Consider the following 18,762-nt stretch of genomic DNA (forward strand, 5'->3'; position numbering starts at 1 on the left):
GTTGTCTTTCCTGCATGGCGTCTGCTGGGACTGGAAACTCCAGGATGACCGCTCACTCACATGTCTGGTGCCTCTTCGAGGCTGTCGGAAGTGGCTTGGGAGGCTGGCTGCGGTGGCTCAGCTGGGGTCAGCGTCTGGGCCTCGGATTTTGCTGTTGGCTGGGTTCTTTGACTCTCCTCTGCTGTTTCTGGGACTTTTTTCTCCGCTTGATCCCTCTGTGTGGCCTTCTCACATTGTCTCTCAAGCATGGTACTGGGACTTACTGGTGGCTAAAGACTCCCCACGGCACAGTGGTCAAAACTAGTGGGTCTTCTTAAGGCTTATGTCCAGGACAGGCATTGCATTGCTATTTAAAACAAACACACACACACAACGAATAGACTTTTTCATAGAGCAGTTTTAGTTTTACCGAAAAATTGTTCAGAAAGTAGAGAGGGTTCTCTCTGTACCCTCCATAGTATTCCCTGTTGTCAACTTGGATTAGTGTGGTTATATTCGATGGATGGATCTTGATACATTATTATTAACTGAAGTCCATAGTTTACCTTAGAGTTCACTCTATGTTATACGGTTCTTGGGGCTTTGGCAAATGCATAATGTCACATATCCACCATTACAATATCTATAGAAAATTTTCCTGCCCTAAAACTTCTGTTCTCCACATATTTATCCCTGCCTACTCCCTGCAAACTGCTTATCTTTTCAGTCTCTACAGTTTTGCCTTTTCCACAATGCCATGTACTTGGAATCAAACAGTATTTAACCTTTTCATGTTGGATTTTTTTCACTTAATCATATGCATTTAAGATCCCCCCGTGTCTCTGCATGGCTTGATAGTTCATTTCTCTTTAGTGCCAAGTGGTATTCCATTGTATGAAGGTACCACAGTTTGTTCATCCACTCAGCTACTGAAGGACATCTTTGCTGCTCCAGTGTTTGACAATTGTGAAGAAAGCTTCTATAAACATTTGTGTGTAGGTGTTTACGTGGACATAAGTGTTCACCTCATTTGGGTAAATACCTAGGAGCATGATTACTGCATCACGTGGTAGAACTATATTTAGCTTTGTTAAGAAACTCCCAAACTTTCTTCCAAAATGGCAGCACCATTTCGCATTTCCAACAGGTGAGAGCCCTTGTTGTGCCACATCTTCACCAGCCTTGGGGGTTTTCAGTGCTTTTGATTTTGGCCATTCTGCTAGATGTGTGGGGCTATCTCACTGTCACCTCAATTTGCAATTCGCTAATGGCAAATAACGTTGAGTACTTTTTGTGTTTGTCACCTGCATATCTCCTTTGGTGATGTCTGTTCAGATCTTTTGCCCCCTTTTTAATTACGTGGCTTGTGTTTCTGATAGTTGAGTTTTGAGTTCTTTGTATATTTTGAATACAAGTCCTTTATCAGATGTGTGTTTTGTAAATATTTTCTCCTGGTCGTAGGATTATCTTCTCATTCTCTTCACAGTATCTTTTGCAGTGCAGAAGTTTTACATTTTAACGAAGTCCGACTTACCAAATGTGTTGCTGGGAGAATGCTTTTGATATTGTATCCAAAAACTGTGTTGTTACCTAACCCAAGGTCACCTAGATTGTTTTCTGTATTGTGTTGTAGAAGTTTTATAGCTTTGATTTTGCATTTAGGTTTGTAACCAGTTTTGAGTTAAGTTTTACGAGCAGTATAAAGTTACTGTCTAAATTCATTTTTAAAGATGATTGTCCAGTTATTCCAGCATCATTTGTGGAAAAGACTATTCTTTCTCCACTAAATTGCTTTTGCTACCTTTGTCAAGGTCAGTTGTTTTTATTTGCATGGGTCCATTTCTGGCTCTCTATTATGTTCCATTGATATATTTGTCTATTCTTTCACCAGGAGTACCTTGTTTTAGTTCCTGTAGCTTTATAGTAAGTTTTGAGGTCAGGTAATATCAGTTCCCTACCCAAGAAGACTTTGTTTTTCTTTTTCAGTATTGTGTTGGGAATATGTCAGAACTAGTAGGTAAATAAGTGCTGGAGAGCTAATGCACAGCCCAGTGATTATAGTTAACAATACTGTATTATACACTTCAAAGTTGCTAAGAGATGAGATCTTAATTGTTCCCACTACAAAAAAAATAATAATTATAGGACATGGTAGAAGTATTACTTTAGCTACAGCTACAGTGGTAATCATATTGTAATATATAAATATATCAAATCAACATGTTGCACACCTTAAACTTACCCAATGTTATATGTCAATTTTGTTTCAATTTAAAAAATAGAAAGAATAACCTTCCCATAGCTATATTCTTATCCTAAACAAATATTGTGTTGGTTATTCTGGATCTTTCGCCTGTCTACTTAAACTTTCGAGTCAGCTTGCAGAAGTCTACCAAGTCACTTGCTGGGATTTTGATTGGGAACGTTTTGAATCTGTAGGTGAAGGTGGGAAGAACTGACATCTTAGCAGTATTGAGTCTTCTTATCTATGAACATGGAATATCTCTCCATTTATTTATATCTTTGATTTCTTTCATGAGACTTTTGTAATTTTCCTCATATAGGTCTTATAATATTTTGTTAGATTTACATCTGAGTATTTCATTTTGGGCGTGCTAATGTAAATGGTGCTTTGTTTTTAGTTTCAAATTCCAGTTGCTCAGTCGGTTGAGCGTCCGACTTTGGCTCAGGTCACGATCTCGCGGTTCGTGAGTTCGAGCCCCGTGTCGGGCTCTGGGCTGATGGCTCAGAGCCTGGAGCTTGCTTCCGATTCTGTGTCTCCCTCTCTCTCTGCCCCTCCCCTGTTCATGCTCTGTCTCTCTCTGTCCCAAAAATAAATAAACGTTAAAAAAAAAATTTAAAAAAAAATTCCAATTGTTCATTGCTAGTCTATAGGAAAGAAGGAATTGACTTTTATATATTAACCAAAACAAAATTTTTGACACATTCTAATGTTTAAAGCAAGTCACAGAGGGAGGGACCACAGAAGGTATAACTATTGAGAGTTTCATTGAGGGCCATCAATGTAAGAGATCACATTGGAGAAGTAATTTATACACATGAACTATTAGAGAACCACAAGAACCTCCTTCCATTCATGCCCTAACTTGTATGATACTGATGAAGTCCTACAAGACATATTTGAAGTCAGTGTCTAGTATGGGCAATGGGAGGCTTTGTGGTTGAGACCCCGACAGACTGGTACCAGTGCCCAAACCCTCTCCAAGTGCAAGGAACTAGGATTTGCAGTGTATGTCCTAGGTGCTTCTTGACTGTTCCAGGGTCACTAAGGTTTGGTGACTTTCTCCTGGTTTGTAAATTATGTCTGAAAGAGTATTATTTTAAATACTAATTCTAAGCCTAACAGCCTTTTAAACTAATTATTTTAAAGAGGAAGAAGAAATACGAATTATCATTCTATTCTAAGATGTATTATATAGATAACCGAGATTGTGTAGTATTGGCAAAGGGATAGTCACAATGATCAATGGAATAAGAACTGAGAATCCACAAGAAGATTCACACTAGTATGCCCAGTAGATTCTTGACAAGGGTTCAAAAACTATTCAGTGGAAAAAGGAGCATTTTCAACAAATGATGTTGGGGAAATTGGACAGCCATAGACCCTCCCCTCCAAAAAAATGAAAGAAAAAATCTTAAATTTCACACGAGTGAAAATCATATGGAATTTGTCTTTCTCTAACTGATTTATTTCACTTAGCATGATACCCAACTCATGTTGTTGCAAATTTAAGAAACAAAACAAATGAACATGGTGTATGTGTGTGTGGGGGAGGATGGGGGGAACAGAGAGGAACCAAGAAACAGACACTTAACTATAGAGAACAAACTGATGGTTACCAGAGGGGAGGTGGGTCCGGGATGAGGGAAATAGAGGATTAAGGAGGGCACTTGTGATAGTGCTGGGTATCATATGAAGTGCTGAATCACTAAATTCTATACCTGAAACTAATATTACACTGTATCTTAACTTGCTGGAATTTAAATAAAAATTTGAAAGAAAAAAAAAAAGAAAAAAGAGAGAAAATCTTGACCTAAACCTCATACAAAAATTAATTCAAAATTAACTTTTATTCCTTTATTAAAAAACATTTTTTTAAGGTTTATTCATTTTTCAGAGACAGACAGAGATAGAGCATGAGAGGGGGAGGGGCAGAGAGAGAGGGAGACACAGAATCCGAAACAGGCTCCAGGCTCTGAGCTGTCCGCACAGAGCCCGATGCAGGGCTCTAACCTACAGACCGTGAGATCATGACCTGAGCCAAAGTCTGACGCTTAAAAGACTGAGCCACCCAGGCGCCCCTCAGAATTAACCTTTAAATGTAAAATGTAAAACTATAAAAATTTTTGGAAAAAAGAAAATATTGGGAAAATATTGGGAAAAGAAAATATTGGGAAAAAATATTAAGGAAATGTTGGGAAAAGTTAAATTAGATTATCTAATTTAAAATAGAACACTATTATTACTGTATCATTTACATATAGTGAAGTGTTAAAATCAGTCAGTTTACTCACTAATGCCTGCACCGAGGTGTATGCCCCTTCCCAGTTAACCCTGTCCCAAGAGGAACAACCGCTGTTTGTTTTTGTTTTTTTTTTAAATCGTATGTACTTACCGGATGCCTGCGTAGTTTTTTTGTTCCCCTCGTCTGACTTCTTTCACTCAGCATTAATGCTTTTCACATTGACTCAGTGTTATTGTATGTATTGGTAACTTGTTTCTTCTCAATGCTTTGTAGTTTTCCAGTACATGGACGTGTCATAGTTTGTTTATATTTTCTCTGTTCGGACCTCTAGTGTTCAGCTCTTGTGTTTGAAGCCACTGTCAACATTCTCGTGCAAGGCTAGGGGTGGAAATGCGTTTTCATTTCTCTCGGATAAATACTTTGAAGAAGAACTGTTAGATCACAGGGTAGGTGCACGTTTAACTTTTGAAGAACCTGGCCCTTTTCCCCAATTGGCTGTCCGATTTTACATCCCCGCCAGCAGGTGTGCGAGTTCTCTTTGCTCCAGTTCCTCGTCAGCCTTTGGTATGGTCGGCCTTTTTTATGTACTCATTCTAGCGGCTATGAAATGTTACGTCTTTTGTTTTAGTTTGCATTTCTCTGATGACTAATGATGTTGAGCACTTTGTTCTGCGCTTGTTGGCCATTCATACATATTCTTCGGTGAAGTGTGTGTGCAAATATTTGACCATTTATTTGTCTTTAACTTTTTTTGGTTGTAAGTGTTTGTGTGTTCTAAGTACCTATCCTTTTTCAGGTGTATGTGTTGTCAGTATTTTCCCCCGATCTGTGACTTGCCTAGTTTCTTACCAGGGTCTTTTGATGAGACTTGTAAGAGTTTTTGAGAGACCAGTTTTTTGTTTTTGTTTTTAGTTTTTTTCAGTTTTTTTGTTTGTTTTAGGTAGTGAATTCCTCTTGACTTACCTGAAGAATACCGCAAGTATACGGACTAAAGTATGGAGACCTATCGAGGGCTGAAGGGCCCACCTTTCTAGTACTTGGATTTGCTTGTTGTAGTTGAAAGGCTCTTTCTGTGCCTCGTGGAAAATAAAACAGTAGCATTGTTGATTATTTTTCTTGGGTCGGTGCCTCACACTCTTTCCATTTTGTTGCAGCCAGGTCTTTGTCAAGAGCTAGGGAAGTGCCCTCAGTGTTGTTCTCCAAACTCTTGGTTTTCACGTGACCTGACTTCTTTTGAAAGAGTAGCTTTATGTCTGGGAAAGTAGGAGTTCTAGTTTCACTGGAAAGTCCTGTTTTTTGTAAATGTTCCATCAGAAAACTGAAATGTTTGCAAAAAAAAAAAGATGGAGATTGGCTGGGTGATTACATTCCAAGGGTCTGGGAGTATACAAACCGCAGCAAAATGTACCTGTTAGCACATCACTCTCACTTTGTATCATGAATCGTGTGGTTCCAGCCCCAAGTGACAGTCAGTGAAGTCTTTTAGGTCTTATCAGGCCCTTCTTCACTTTTCCCAACCTTCACGTCTTGCCCCATCTCCGTGTGAAACACATCCCTTTCCCCTCCTGTCAATAAAGAGATGAGCAGTTCAGTTTAACAAATGGTGATTGAGTGCTTACTGAATGTCAGGCATTTGGCAAAAATGTGGTCTCTGTCCATAAGGAATTAACAATTTGGACAAAACTTTTAACTCTCATATATGCAACATTTTTTTAATGTTTTTATTTATTTTTGAAGGAGAGAGAGAGAGACAGAGCATGAGTGGGAGAGGAGCAGAGAGAGAGGGAGACACAGAATGCGAAGCAGGCTCCAGGCTCTGAGCTGTCAGCACAGAACCCGACACGGGGCTTGAACTCACAGACTGTGAGATCATGACCTGAGCTGAAGTCGGACACTCAACCGACTGAGCCACTCAGGTGCCCCTCATATGTGCAAATTTGTTTAAATGTGTATCCATTTTTTTCTGCTCTACTCTTTTGTTTGGGAAGGACCATCTGTCATTTTGGGTAAAGTTGGTTCTTCCATCCGCATAGCATCTTGCCACATTATATCTCTTTGGGTGGTTTTTCTCATCAATTTTTCTCTCTTTTCTCTTAACAATAGCCACTTGTCCATTTTGTTTTTCTTTTCTTCAGTACATAAATTTGGTACCCAAATCTGCATCAAGCTGCCTTGTGGACCTTTCCTAATTCTGTGTCTAGGTCAAATAAATGTCCATTAAATATATATATTTACTATAGTCTCTCAGGAAAATGTCAAAGAAGTGGTGTTGCCAGATAAAATACAGAACACCCAGTTAAATTTGAATTTCAGATAAATAATGCTTTTTTTAGTGGAAACGTGCTGTATATAGTATAAATTTGTTTCATACAATATTTGGGATATACTTCTGTAAAATTATTCCTATAACTGGGCATCCTGTAGTTTTACTTGCTAAATTTGGCTACCCTACAAAGGGGGATGACATAATGCAAATGAAAATTCCAGAAGTCATAATAAATGCTTACAAGTGGAAAAAAAAGAAAATTCCAGAAGTCAACATTCTCCATCCCTTTCTATCTCCCACATAGAGTAGGTGCTCCTGAATTCCTCCTCACCCTCTCTTCCATGCTAAGCTCCCAAGAACAACTTACTCAATAAAGTCACAGATAAAAGTTCTTCAACTTTGCTTCCTCTAGCGTTATCTTATGTTACAACTTCCCTTCAAGGGTGTGTTCTTTTCTAATATGTTCTGCAATGCATTACAGCCTACATTCTTCCTTTAGAACACCATTAAAGCAATTTCTGTTAAGATTACTTATGCCCTCTTGGTTGCCTCCAGGTTCTTTCTTAAAATTTTTCTGTAACTTCTTGTTTTTTTTTTAAATTTTCTTAATGTTCATTTATTTTTGAGGGACAGAGAGAGACAGAGCGTGAGCAGGGGAGGGGCAGAGAGAGAGGGAGGCACAGAATCCGAAGCAGGCTCCAGGCTCCAAGCTGTCAGCATAGAGCCCGACGCAGGGCTTGAACTCACGAGCTGCGAGATCATGACCTGAGATGAAGTCAGATGCTCAACCGACTGAGCCACCCAGGCTCCCCAGATGTTTCTTTAACTCCTGATGGAGGCCATCATCAAGATGGTCTTCCCAAGAGGAGGGAATACCTGGGGACAGAAATCCAGCCTGTACTCTGTCTCTAGCCCATGCTAACTGTCCAAGGCTATGAGGTCCAATAAATAACACTCTTACCTCACCTGCGTCTTGAAAAATATTGAGAGAAAAGTGAAGAATTAGGGAGATGGAGAACAAAATATTTATGACAGGTCAGATAGGTTGAAAGACTGGATTAGGTATGAGGCAGCAATGGATTCTAATTATCATCCACAGGGACACCTGGGTGGCTTAGTAGGTTACGTGTCCAACTTCGACTCGGGTCATCACCTCACTGTTCATGATTTCGAGCCCCGCGTTGGACTCTGTGCCAACAGCTCAGAGCCTGGAGTCTGTTTTGGATTCTGCGTGTATCTGTCTCTGCCCCTCCCCCACTCGTGCTCACTCTCTCTCTTTCTCTCTCTCTCTCAAAAATAAATAGTAAAAAAATTATTGTCCACAGAATTAGACAGATGTACAACCTAGTCATAGGAATTCCTGGACCCTCAATGTGGGGCACTGCCCCAGGAAGTACCTAGGGCAGGACGAAAAGACCAGAGTCTTTTGTGCACTTCCTTTGGGTAGCTAGCACCCACATAAGGAAACTGGCAGCTTTTCTCCCAAATTTGCCTACAGGTAAGGTCATGGCTTAGAGGGGTGGGACAGCTGTTCTGAGCCACTGGACATTCTGTCACCCACCTAATCTAGCTGCTTGGGAGGCTATAGGTTGTACACATGCTTTCAATGCCTTCGTGCGTTGTAACCTGATAACATCTCCACTCACATGTTGCTTCCGGCTCCGCCGCTTTTCTGATGCCCTGGTGTGGGATGTGCACGCTTGATGTGCGTACAAGTACGACCCGAGTTAACGCCCACGGGGTCACTTTTGACCAGTGGGGATAAATGCTTCCCTCACTTTGTGGACAGTTCTGAGATACATTTTATAAGGTTCCTTTGAAGGTCCATGGGATCAGGTATCAGTGGCCACCTTACAACAATCATCGTATTAGCTTTTTGTCTTTTCCTGGACCCCTTCTTTCTCTTCTATTCCCTGAGATCATTCCTGAATTAATTCCAGGCAAGCAGGACTTTGTCTAAGGCTCTGTTTTTGGGGAATCCAGGCTGGGACACTGGGGAAGGAGGAGTGGGTGAGAGAGTAAAGAGGGACAAAGAGTGTTATGTTAATGAGTATCCTTCCACCTGGAAGAAAAAAATCAAATGGAGTGCAAGAACTTGTTCTCTAGCGGAAAATAACAGGGGTTCCGTCTAGACCAAGGATGGAGAAGATCTTGGATCAGCTCAATCCTTAGATAGCAAGAAAGCTAAGCAAATCAGCCTTTTCCTTATTAGATCTGCAGGGAGATGAGACAAGCTGAAGAGGTGGAAGGTGAGTGCTAGCCATGGACACGAGGCTTCCAAGTGGATGGAAACCCCCAGGCAGAATGGGCTCATGACAGAAAACACTTGCCCTGGGCAAAAAAGACTGGACAGATCTAGGACTCTTTTTAATTCCGTAGGGTTCGTCGTATACACTTGTTTCTATGAGAATCTTATGGGCCTGGTGGCTATTAGGGCCACAATTTTACATCTCACTCTTCTGGCTCTTAATGTCTTTTAGAATGGTTGAGTTTCGACTAGGGGAGAACATCCTGTTGAAAAGAAAAATCACTGGCCATAAAGGGCTTTCTCTTATCGCAAGCGCAGTGCAGTCTGCCATCATAGTTTAAGTGTGGACAGTGGTATTCCCCCGGAGAGGCTGGGCTCTGGATCACACGGGCAAGAATAGCCTCTGGGAAGCTAGGCTTGTCTCTTGGCGCTGATTCTCGACTACTGCACAGCCCCCCCCCCTTTTTTTTTTGTCTCTAGCTTTGATCTCTACCCCTAATTTGTAATCTTTCTTGCATGGTGCTGAATCATACCTCTGAACTCAGTTTAGGTAGAGGTGGCTTGTTGTTCCTACCAAGCTTTTAAACTGAAACCACAGAGTAAGTCCTGCTTGAGCTCATTCTTATGTCCTTTATATGGGACAGGAATTACCTGCCAGCAGATTGCAGAAGCTTCGCACAAAAACATCTACTCCGCGCCACAGAGCTCAGAAAATCTCGGGATGAATGGGCCTCAGGCCAGGAAGCAGCCATGATGGCTGGAATCTTTCTGCCACAGCCGAGAGCTTTCTTTTTGAATTGCTCTGTGCTGTGCACACGGAAACAGCAGTCTTTGGAATTTTGAACACGGCCCTGCCCACTTGAATATGTTCCAGGTACTCCTTTTAGAAAGACAGCTTATTTTCTCGAATAGAGATTAGGCTTGCAAATGTTTCCTCCTTAGCAGGGCAGAAGGCGGGTAAGCACTGCACACTTCTCCAGAAAGCACTGGCCGTCCTGAGAGTCTCCTAGATGCAAGGCAGCTCCGGGTGGCCTCTAGAGGGACTTCCTTCCCAGGGCTGTGCTTTCTGCCAGGCGGATGTGGAGCTGAATCACTAAGGACACAATGGAAAGGGAGGGGCAAAAAGTGAAGGCTTTATATTTCCTCGTCAGGGACACAGCTCCAATCTCACCTGCCAAATTGTCCGCTTCACCCGGGAAAGCAGCAAAGGTAAAGAGAAGTATTTCTGTGCTTCAGTGTTTCAGCTGCGCTTGTTGCCAGACCCGAACAGATAAGAGCAGTAAAACAGGACGATTGGACAGGTGTGTAATGAGCCACACGAGGGCGAAGATTATTCTTTGAGCGTGCCTTTTGCTGATCCCTTGATGAGTACATTATCATGCTTGTTAATACATTAACGTGGATGGTGTGCATTTTTAAAATCCTGGAGGCAGGCTGACTTAATTTCCAACCTCTGATTTGTTTAGCAAAACAGAACTCTGTTGATACTTTCTACTTACCAATAACCCTTATCCAGAACGGAGCTGGTTACACATGGCCGTGGCCTCTGTGTAGCAAAACTCTTCTTGGTTCTTTAGAAGATCTTAACTGCACTGGACTGGCCTTATCAATAACTTGATGTCCTGGGAAGAATGCCTTCCAGTGCTGTGTCCTCTTTCAGTACTTTATTGCCAACATCCCCCTCTAAGACATGTCCTCTCTTCGCGTTTCCTGAATAGTTTTTTATTTTTTTCCTAGAAATCCCCCTTCTTAACCTAGAAGGGCTGCAGTTTCCGGCATCTTTTTCTTGGTTTTCTCCCACGGCAGCCTCCAGGTGACCTATTCCTTTTGCTTGGGAGGGGTTTTTTCAGTCTAAAAGCAGGCAGGACGATATACTACAAGGAATTTTCTGCAATTCCTTCCTTCTTTGGGAGCTCAATTCAAAGTCCTTCTACTTCTAGGGGCACGTCAGCTCTCCCTCATCTCCTGGGTGGAACCTTCTCTGGGGTCTATGCATCTTTGGTAGGATTCTTTGTGCCTTGGGACTTCTGTCCCTCATGGCATCCTCTTTTCGGCAACTGACTGCATAATATTAATTAGACCAGAAACTGTAAACTGTTTATAATGTTGACTTCTCTAATATGTGTTGGTGATTGGGTGGTTGTGCAAGACACTGATAATTTCACCGGTAGACTTTCCCTGCCCTCAAAGAACGCTAAATCTAGTGAGGAAGTTACTCAGTTAACAAGAATCGGCGAATTCATCCACATATTTGCGTCTCAGTGTTTTCCAAAGACAATTACTCAGATGTAGGGGAAATTGTCAGTCAAGGTTACTGCATAAAATCTATTGAGTTTAAGATTAGTATGGACACTCTGTTGTACTAAGAAGAGTGAGGCCTTGGAAAGTGAATGATGAAAATAGAGATCTTAAGAGCTAGGTTAACGATAGTGAAAACTCTATCTTGCAAATAGACATGCCAAATGCCAAAGTTCGTGAATTAATTAGAATTATGTATTCCCAGTAATTGTTGAAAAACCTAAGCCTAATGTTTCTCTTCTTGGTATTGTGAACCAAATGCTTGGAGAGCTAGAAGATCTCACTGTGAAGTGAGGCAAATAATACTATATTTAGTAACCATTCGTGAACAGATTAAGCCTATTAATGCCTTATATCTTGGACAACATGTCTTAATTTTTCTGGTAAGATGCTGTCCTTATCAATTAGGGATAATAGTCACAGTGCCACAAAAGTAAAATCATGTTACCTCAAATAAAAGCTTATCTGAATGTGTCCAGTGGCAAGTGGAATGAGCATAGGTTTCAGAAGACGTGGACTTGCATTCATGTCATGGCCACCCCACGTATGCCATGTGAATTTCTCAATCCCTCACCGCCTTGTCTGCAAAACTGGGGTAACCCAACCCATCCTGTACGACTTAAACTCTGAATAACGTATGCAGTGCTTGGCATGTACATGGAGCCTGTGATGCAGTCCTTTCCTTTGTGAAGAGATCTCACACGGGAGCATCGGGGGGTCTGTGTGAGGATGCCCATCGCAGCACTGCTGGTGACGACGTGAGGAGGAGGCCGTCTGGGCGTCTGTCACTGGGGAATGGATTGGCAAAATGCAAAGGCACAAAAGCACAGTACTTGCAAGTAACAGATGATGTTTCCAGAGTGACACGGATGAGTCTTAAAAAAGTACTCGGTGAAAAAGAAATTACTTGATATAAGCTCATTTATGAAAATGAAAAGCTACATAAAGAAACAAATATTTTTTAAGGACACATGTAGGTATAAGAATATGCTTTAAACGAATGATAAGTGTTGTCTACGGGGATGGAGGAGAAAGAAAATGAATTGGGTTGAAGTCAGTTAGCCAAGAAGAGAATTATGGTCCAATGATGGCTGTGCCAAGAACTGAGGGGTGTGATTACTTCTGCTTTCTATGCTTGTGGTTGAAAAAAGAGAAAGAAACCAACAGATTAGTAATATAAAAGTAGGTGGCTCATACAGGTGGTCTATCAGTATATTCCAGACTCTTTTGGTAGGTGCTCCCATAACTGTAGGGCTACTGTTCACTCTAATATGTAGGCAGGTTTTTAATAATGACAATATGATGATGTAGATGTAAGAAGAATAAATTTACATTCACTTATAAATCTGAAATCTGAAATTTCATTCTAGAATCTGATTCCATTAGCTAACCCCATTTACCGAAACGCAGAAGGCAGTATAAAGAGCATCTGCCTCGGACATGCCTCATTATTGGACCAAAACTGGTTTCATTATTAAGGTAGTGAAATAAAGAGCTTTCAAGCTCTATCCATGTCGCTCTGGAATAACAACAATAATATTGTTATTATTAGACCAGCTACAGAGAGCTGTATTAAAACTAACTTGAAGAACAGTATCCTGTTAAAGGCACATGCTAGTATTTTCATTAAATAAGATTAGCAAAACCCTTGTGTTCTACCTTTAGAAAAAATTGTCCAAAGCAAAGAAAAATGCAGTCCAGGCTTGTTATAATATAACTGCTAGGCTCTATTATACTATCTTGGGTGGTCTGATGATTCGAATACATAGCACTTAGTCCTTAATGATTATTTTAGGACAACCAGTTTTAATTACAGGGATGTGTCATCACCATTTTTGCCATATAAATTTGGTGGGTCGTTATTTTGAAAGTCTACAAGCGACACGTTTCCTTTCAGCTGTCTCTGCCCGAGAAGCGCTGAGCTGTGCACCCTCCTCCCAGCCCCAGTTCTGAGGCATTCACCTTCAGCTTAGCTTCCTTTGGCTCTAAAGGCACAGAGAAGTATGTTTTAGTGAGAGGTATGACACGAATGCCTACATCAGTAGCCAACAGAGTCACGCCCCAGAGAACACACTTCCAGTGAGCTCAACTCAGATATGTACTGAAAACAAGGCAGGTTAGTAACTAAAATAAACATACCCGGGTGGAGGCAGTGGACTGGTCACCTGTCATAATAGCCTACAGAATATAGGCCTAGACTTGAATTCTATAAGAGTGCGAAGCTGTAATCTAGAAGATGAGAGGAAGAAGAACAAAGTAGTTGTAGATCGCTGGGGAACTAAATAAGGGAGAAAGATGCAGCTGTGCTAGAAATGTGTGAATGTGAGGCAGGTGGGCTAATGGGTCCTAGCGGACAAGGGCGTAGGAAGAAATGCCTGGGGAGGCTGGGGTGCTTTTTGTTGCAAGTAACAGAAGACTCAACCAAAATGAGTTAAAAATATAAGGAAACATCATCCTACATGATGAGAAATCCCAAGGTAGGACAGATCCAGGGTGGATTAATGGTGCATCAGCAAGGACTCAGGTTCCGTCCACCTTTCCTCTCCGACGTCTGGCTTATCCTCTTGGGCTGGCTACATCCCGGTCACACAGTCGCTGCTGTGATAGTAGTCACATGAAGACAAAACAAGAGGAAGAAGAGGGATGTCTTCCTCTTGTGAGTCTCTCTCTCTCTCTCTCTCTCTCTTTTTTTTATCAGAGGGAAGCCTCTTCTAGAAGCCCAGCAATGACCTTTTGTCCTTATTGGCAAGAATCACGGCACCTTCTGATCGTTAAAATTTTATTTGTTTCCCCCCAAACTTGACTGAGCAATAACTGCCGAATATAATAGTATATATTTAAAAGGTACAATGTGATGATTTCATATTCATAAACACCATGGAATGATTCCCAGGATCACATCCAACCCCTGACACAGTTAACTTTCTGTGTGTGTGCGCACGAATGCTTAAGATCTACTCTCAGCAACTTTCAACTAACTATACGATACTGTATTATTAACTAGAGTCACCATGCTGTACATTGGATCCTCAGAATATAACTCAAAGTTGGTACCCAATTAGTCACTGTTGCAGGAGACAGAATTACCTCACTTGGCTTAGGCCAGTCAAGGCTGGCCCCTGGGGTATGGAGATCCTGAAGCCTTCTCTGAAGTGCGTGGTTACATGAAAGTGGATTCATGAAATCTGTGTCCTCTCAGCACAGAGGAAGGGAAGGGGAGGGGAGGGGCGGGAAGGGAAGGGGAAGGGAAGGGGAAGGGGAAGGGGAAGGGAAGGGAAGGGAAGGGAAGGGAAGGGAAGGGAAGGGAAGGGAAGGGAAGGGAAGGGAAGGGAAGGATGAGCAGCAGGTAGTTAATGTTTTTACAGTGCTATCTGGGGAGAACTTGAAGGTATCTGGAAAGAGAAAAGTGTTCTCCTGTGAGGCTGTGAAGGTGTGCAGTCTAGTGGTAAAGCAACTTGTTTGGCTGAACTTGTGTAGCTAGAGAATTTCTCTGTACAAATTCCAGGATGAGGAGGATCTTGTAGCATTGACATTAAGAGCACGAAGACCTAATTCCTTCTGTTCTTCTGCCGCAGAACAATTACTTTTAAATGTTCACAAATGAGAGTGAGACAGCTTTGAACCACTGGTTGAAAGGAACACTAAATCTTCTATTCATTAGTGATTTCTATTCATTAGTGACTTCTATTCATTAGTATGTAATTTTTCATGAAGCAGTGTGCTCAGACTCATAAATTCATGAAATTTAATAACCGAACTCTATGTGTTACCTGTACTTCCAAGTAATATTCTGAGATTTTTTTCCCTCCATGTGTTCTCAGGTAGTGCTTGGCATAAAATGGATCCTCTCAGCACAGCAAACGTTGACTTTTGCCTTGATGTGTTCAAAGAGCTGAACAGGCACAACGTAGGAGAAAACATCTTCTTTTCACCACTGAGTCTGCTTTATGCTCTAAGTATGGTTCTCCTTGGGGCCAGAGGAAACAGTGCAGGGCAGATGGAGAAGGTATGGAACACAGTAGAGATTTCCACAGACCTTTCACGTGTTCTGTGCACCCATCTGGGTCAGCCAGATACACGCATCTTGATACCAAGGAAATTCTGCCATCTTGTGACTGAAGAAACACATTTGGGAAAATCATATTTCTTAGAATAATGGTTAAATGATGCAATACTTATAGTGCAAATAACACAATAAACGCAACACAGTCTCTTCCTTCCCATTGGTGTTCCCATGCATACCCTTCTGTAGTTTACTTTTGGAGTTCACTTTTTTTCAGTGATTTAAATATGACAGAGAATACATGTGTGATACTATTCTTGCCCTCCAGGATTGCAACCAATAGAAAAACTTAATAACACTTTAAAAGCTCTCAAGTGTAAAAAAAATAATTCATTAGTACATTTGACGTTCACAACAGCCCTATGTGGTAGGTAGGGATTATTATCCCTATTTTGCACGTGGGGAAACAGAAAGACTAAGAGAAAAGGGGTGACTTTTCTGGTTACAAAGGCTGATACATCGTGATTTTTCCATTATATGTATTTTTGATCGCTATGGAAAGTCTAGATGAATATCACTTAACAACTCTTTGGATACTTATACATCATATTATTGTTTGTCCTTTATTTCTTTCCTCCATATTTTGATGCACTTTCATGATTTTCTTGGCTTAAAGTAGATATTGTAAAGGGACACCATGTGATGTTTTACATGACCCTAGAGGGTCACTGTCATAGTGAAGGGCCTGAGAACAGTAGGAGGGGGCAGAGGAGCCTCATTACTGTCTGGAGACGGACAGACAGTTGTCAGGGAACCTCTCTCTTGATCTCGGTTTCCCTACGTGAATGGGGATAATAGCATCTACTTACGAAGCTCTTACGAGGATTCGGTAAGATATGCCAAAGCTCAGTTCGGTACCCGGAAGATGACATCACTAAATGTTAGCTGTTATCATTGGTCATTTTCTGAAATGGAAAAACAGATAACTTGTAAATATTCACGTTTATAGACTGTATGTTGCTTTTGATATCAATTGACTCCTCTTTTTCCTTCCTAGGTGCTTCACTTTAATCGTATTGCAGAATCCTTAAAACCAGAGTTCAAGGCCTCAGCTAAGGTATGATAGTATCACTACTGAGCTATCAAATGCTCTTCAACATAAGAGCACCAAGGACTAATAGTGCAGGGGTTGAGTGGCAGAGCCTCTCTTTGGCCCCTAAAGGACCCAGCAGCATTGTCTCCATTGGTCAAGTCCTTTAGTCTTCCTGGTAATTGCTACAGCCTATACAGTTAACATAATGAAAATAATTACAGTATTAAAGTCCCCCAGCTTTTATCATATGTCTTATTGTTATTCTTGCTCAAGCTTTCTGTTCTTTCATGGACTGTGCCGTAAATCTCAACATGGGACTGAGTCTGCCAGCCTCATCTGTGAGGGAGTAGATTTTTGCAGTGGGGTCACTGAGAGAGGACCCATTGCCTTATAGTTAGACCCCAGGAAAACGGGGCCTGATGTTGCCCAGCCCACACTGCCTGGGACTGTGATTCCCACTTCTCTCTAGTAGGAGAATTCCTGTTGACATCAAAATTAGAACTCACACATGATATGGTTATGTGTTTGATTGTGATTGATTCAGAAAACACATAAATACATACAGGTTCAAAAAATACTTGCTTCACAGAACCCAACTTGTTGTGAGGAGATTAAAGCGCGTCCGTAGTTTGGGAAACTTTGCTTCAGGGAATGTGGGTAGACCCCAATAATGTCCTTGAGTGCAGATGCCTCAAAGCCGTAGGTCTAACAGAATTGCTCCTGGGAATGGGTTGGATGGGTGAGTGAGATCAGTTCAGCAAAGGGCTAAAGTGTTTGGTTCCATGGTCACACAGAAAATGGAGACGTTGGAAGGAGCGTGACAGAGATGATTCTATAGGTACAGGGACAGCAGCAAAACTTGGATCGTCACCCTAAAGACCCCACTAGGATCTCTTTATGAAAACTTGTGCTTTTGGATTTAACCATAGGGGCCAACAAGTGCTTGTGTGTTTTGCAATAGCTTACAGTTCTGCACACAACTTGTGACTAAGGTCACAGAGTGCTGAGATTGTTGTGCTGGAGGAAATCTAGAGAAGGAACATGCTTTAAACTCCCCAACTCTTTGCTTGTTAGTATTCCCTACCCTTTTATTCAGAGGCAAACACCTTGCTGTCTGCTTACTGTTTCCACATTATTTATAACCCTCCAATGGCAAGAAATCAAGCAACTTAACACTCCATCCTTTGTTTATTGGTGCCTCAGTGCAGCCAAGCTGGAAGGATTCATTCAGCGTTTGGAGTCTTATTCTCTCAAATTAACCAGCCAGACTCTAACTATACCCTCAGCATGGCCAACAGACTCTACGGGACAAAGGCGATGATGTTCCATCAGGTAAGTCCGTCTGGAATGGTGACCCACAGCTGTCTTGGCATCCTCTAGTTTCAAAGCATAAAATAAGGGAAGAGTGAGAAGAGCCACATGGCATTCATCTGTAAGAGATTAAATTTTGAGCTGACTTAGAGTTTCAGTGAAATGGTTTTATCAAAATCCCATTTAAAGTTGTGAAATATCACATAACAATTTTATTTTTGCAAAAACCACCAAAGTTGTCCAAGAAGCAAGGTCAGGGATGAAGCACAAAACAAAGTAGTTAAGAATTCTCTTGTGGATCACGAAAAAGCAAAATACGTTTCTCGCCCCTTCTTCAGAGGTCTTTAATGGCAGAGTACTAAGAATCAATGGGAAGCATACCGGACTGGGAGCCAAGAGATGTGAATTCTGTTCCCTGTGAGACACATGACTTTGGGAAAGTCACCTTTATCTTTAAAATGAGAGAATTAGACTTAAATCCCTTTTAGCTTCAAGATTCTAACACTATTTATAACATTTCCCAACAGCAGTGTAATATGTAGTTTTATTGAGTGTTTACCATGTGCCGTTTACTTAATACGTTGTAGGTCTTATCACATTAACTGCTACATAGTCCTAATATAAGTACAAAATTGCCATTAATTCTACAATTGTGAGGCGGATTCTGAAAAGTCAAGTTGACAAAGGTAGCCGAGATAATTAAGTGGCAAAGCCTGAGTGTGACCCCTATCCAAATCTATCTTCCTGTTTTAATTGCTGTGTTATCCTGATGTGATTAAGGTGAAATGCTAGCCTCAGTGACATAGCTTTTATTTGACCAGTTTTATTTAAATGCTGGCTCGGGGAAGCAGAATGAAGTCCTGAATTTCTAATGTTCTCCTCTAGTCTGGTAATGTAGTCTGTGTCTTAACAGTTGATTGTCAGAATTTTTGCAGCTTGGGGTGGTCCATCCTGGGGTGTGGACCTGTTTTAGAAGTGTTGTTTCCTACTGTCCTAAAAGCTTACAGTGACTCTTTTATGGAGTGCCTGCTGATGTGGTAGGGATTAGCAGTCATGGTCCCTAAAGTTGGAATACTC

General features: G+C 41.3%; 1 protein-coding gene across 5 annotated transcripts in view; it reads left to right on the forward strand.

The window, feature by feature from the left end:
- Positions 1-18,762, forward strand: part of SERPINB11 (serpin family B member 11) — a 77,260-nt gene that overhangs the window by 40,803 nt on the left and 17,695 nt on the right. For 2 of the 5 annotated variants that reach the window (XM_042962646.1, XM_042962644.1), the window contains exons 2-4: positions 15,100-15,284; positions 16,339-16,398; positions 17,578-17,706. In XM_042962646.1, coding sequence (XP_042818580.1) covers positions 15,100-15,284; positions 16,339-16,398; positions 17,578-17,706 — 374 coding nt within the window. Of the gene's footprint in view, positions 1-10,119; positions 10,282-13,858; positions 13,935-15,099; positions 15,285-16,338; positions 16,399-17,577; positions 17,707-18,762 lie in introns of those variants that run through there. The other 3 variants (XM_007096087.2, XM_007096086.3, XM_042962645.1) reach the window with 3 other exon arrangements.

Source organism: Panthera tigris, chromosome D3, assembly GCF_018350195.1.
Source record: "Panthera tigris isolate Pti1 chromosome D3, P.tigris_Pti1_mat1.1, whole genome shotgun sequence".
NCBI lineage: Eukaryota > Metazoa > Chordata > Mammalia > Carnivora > Felidae > Panthera > Panthera tigris.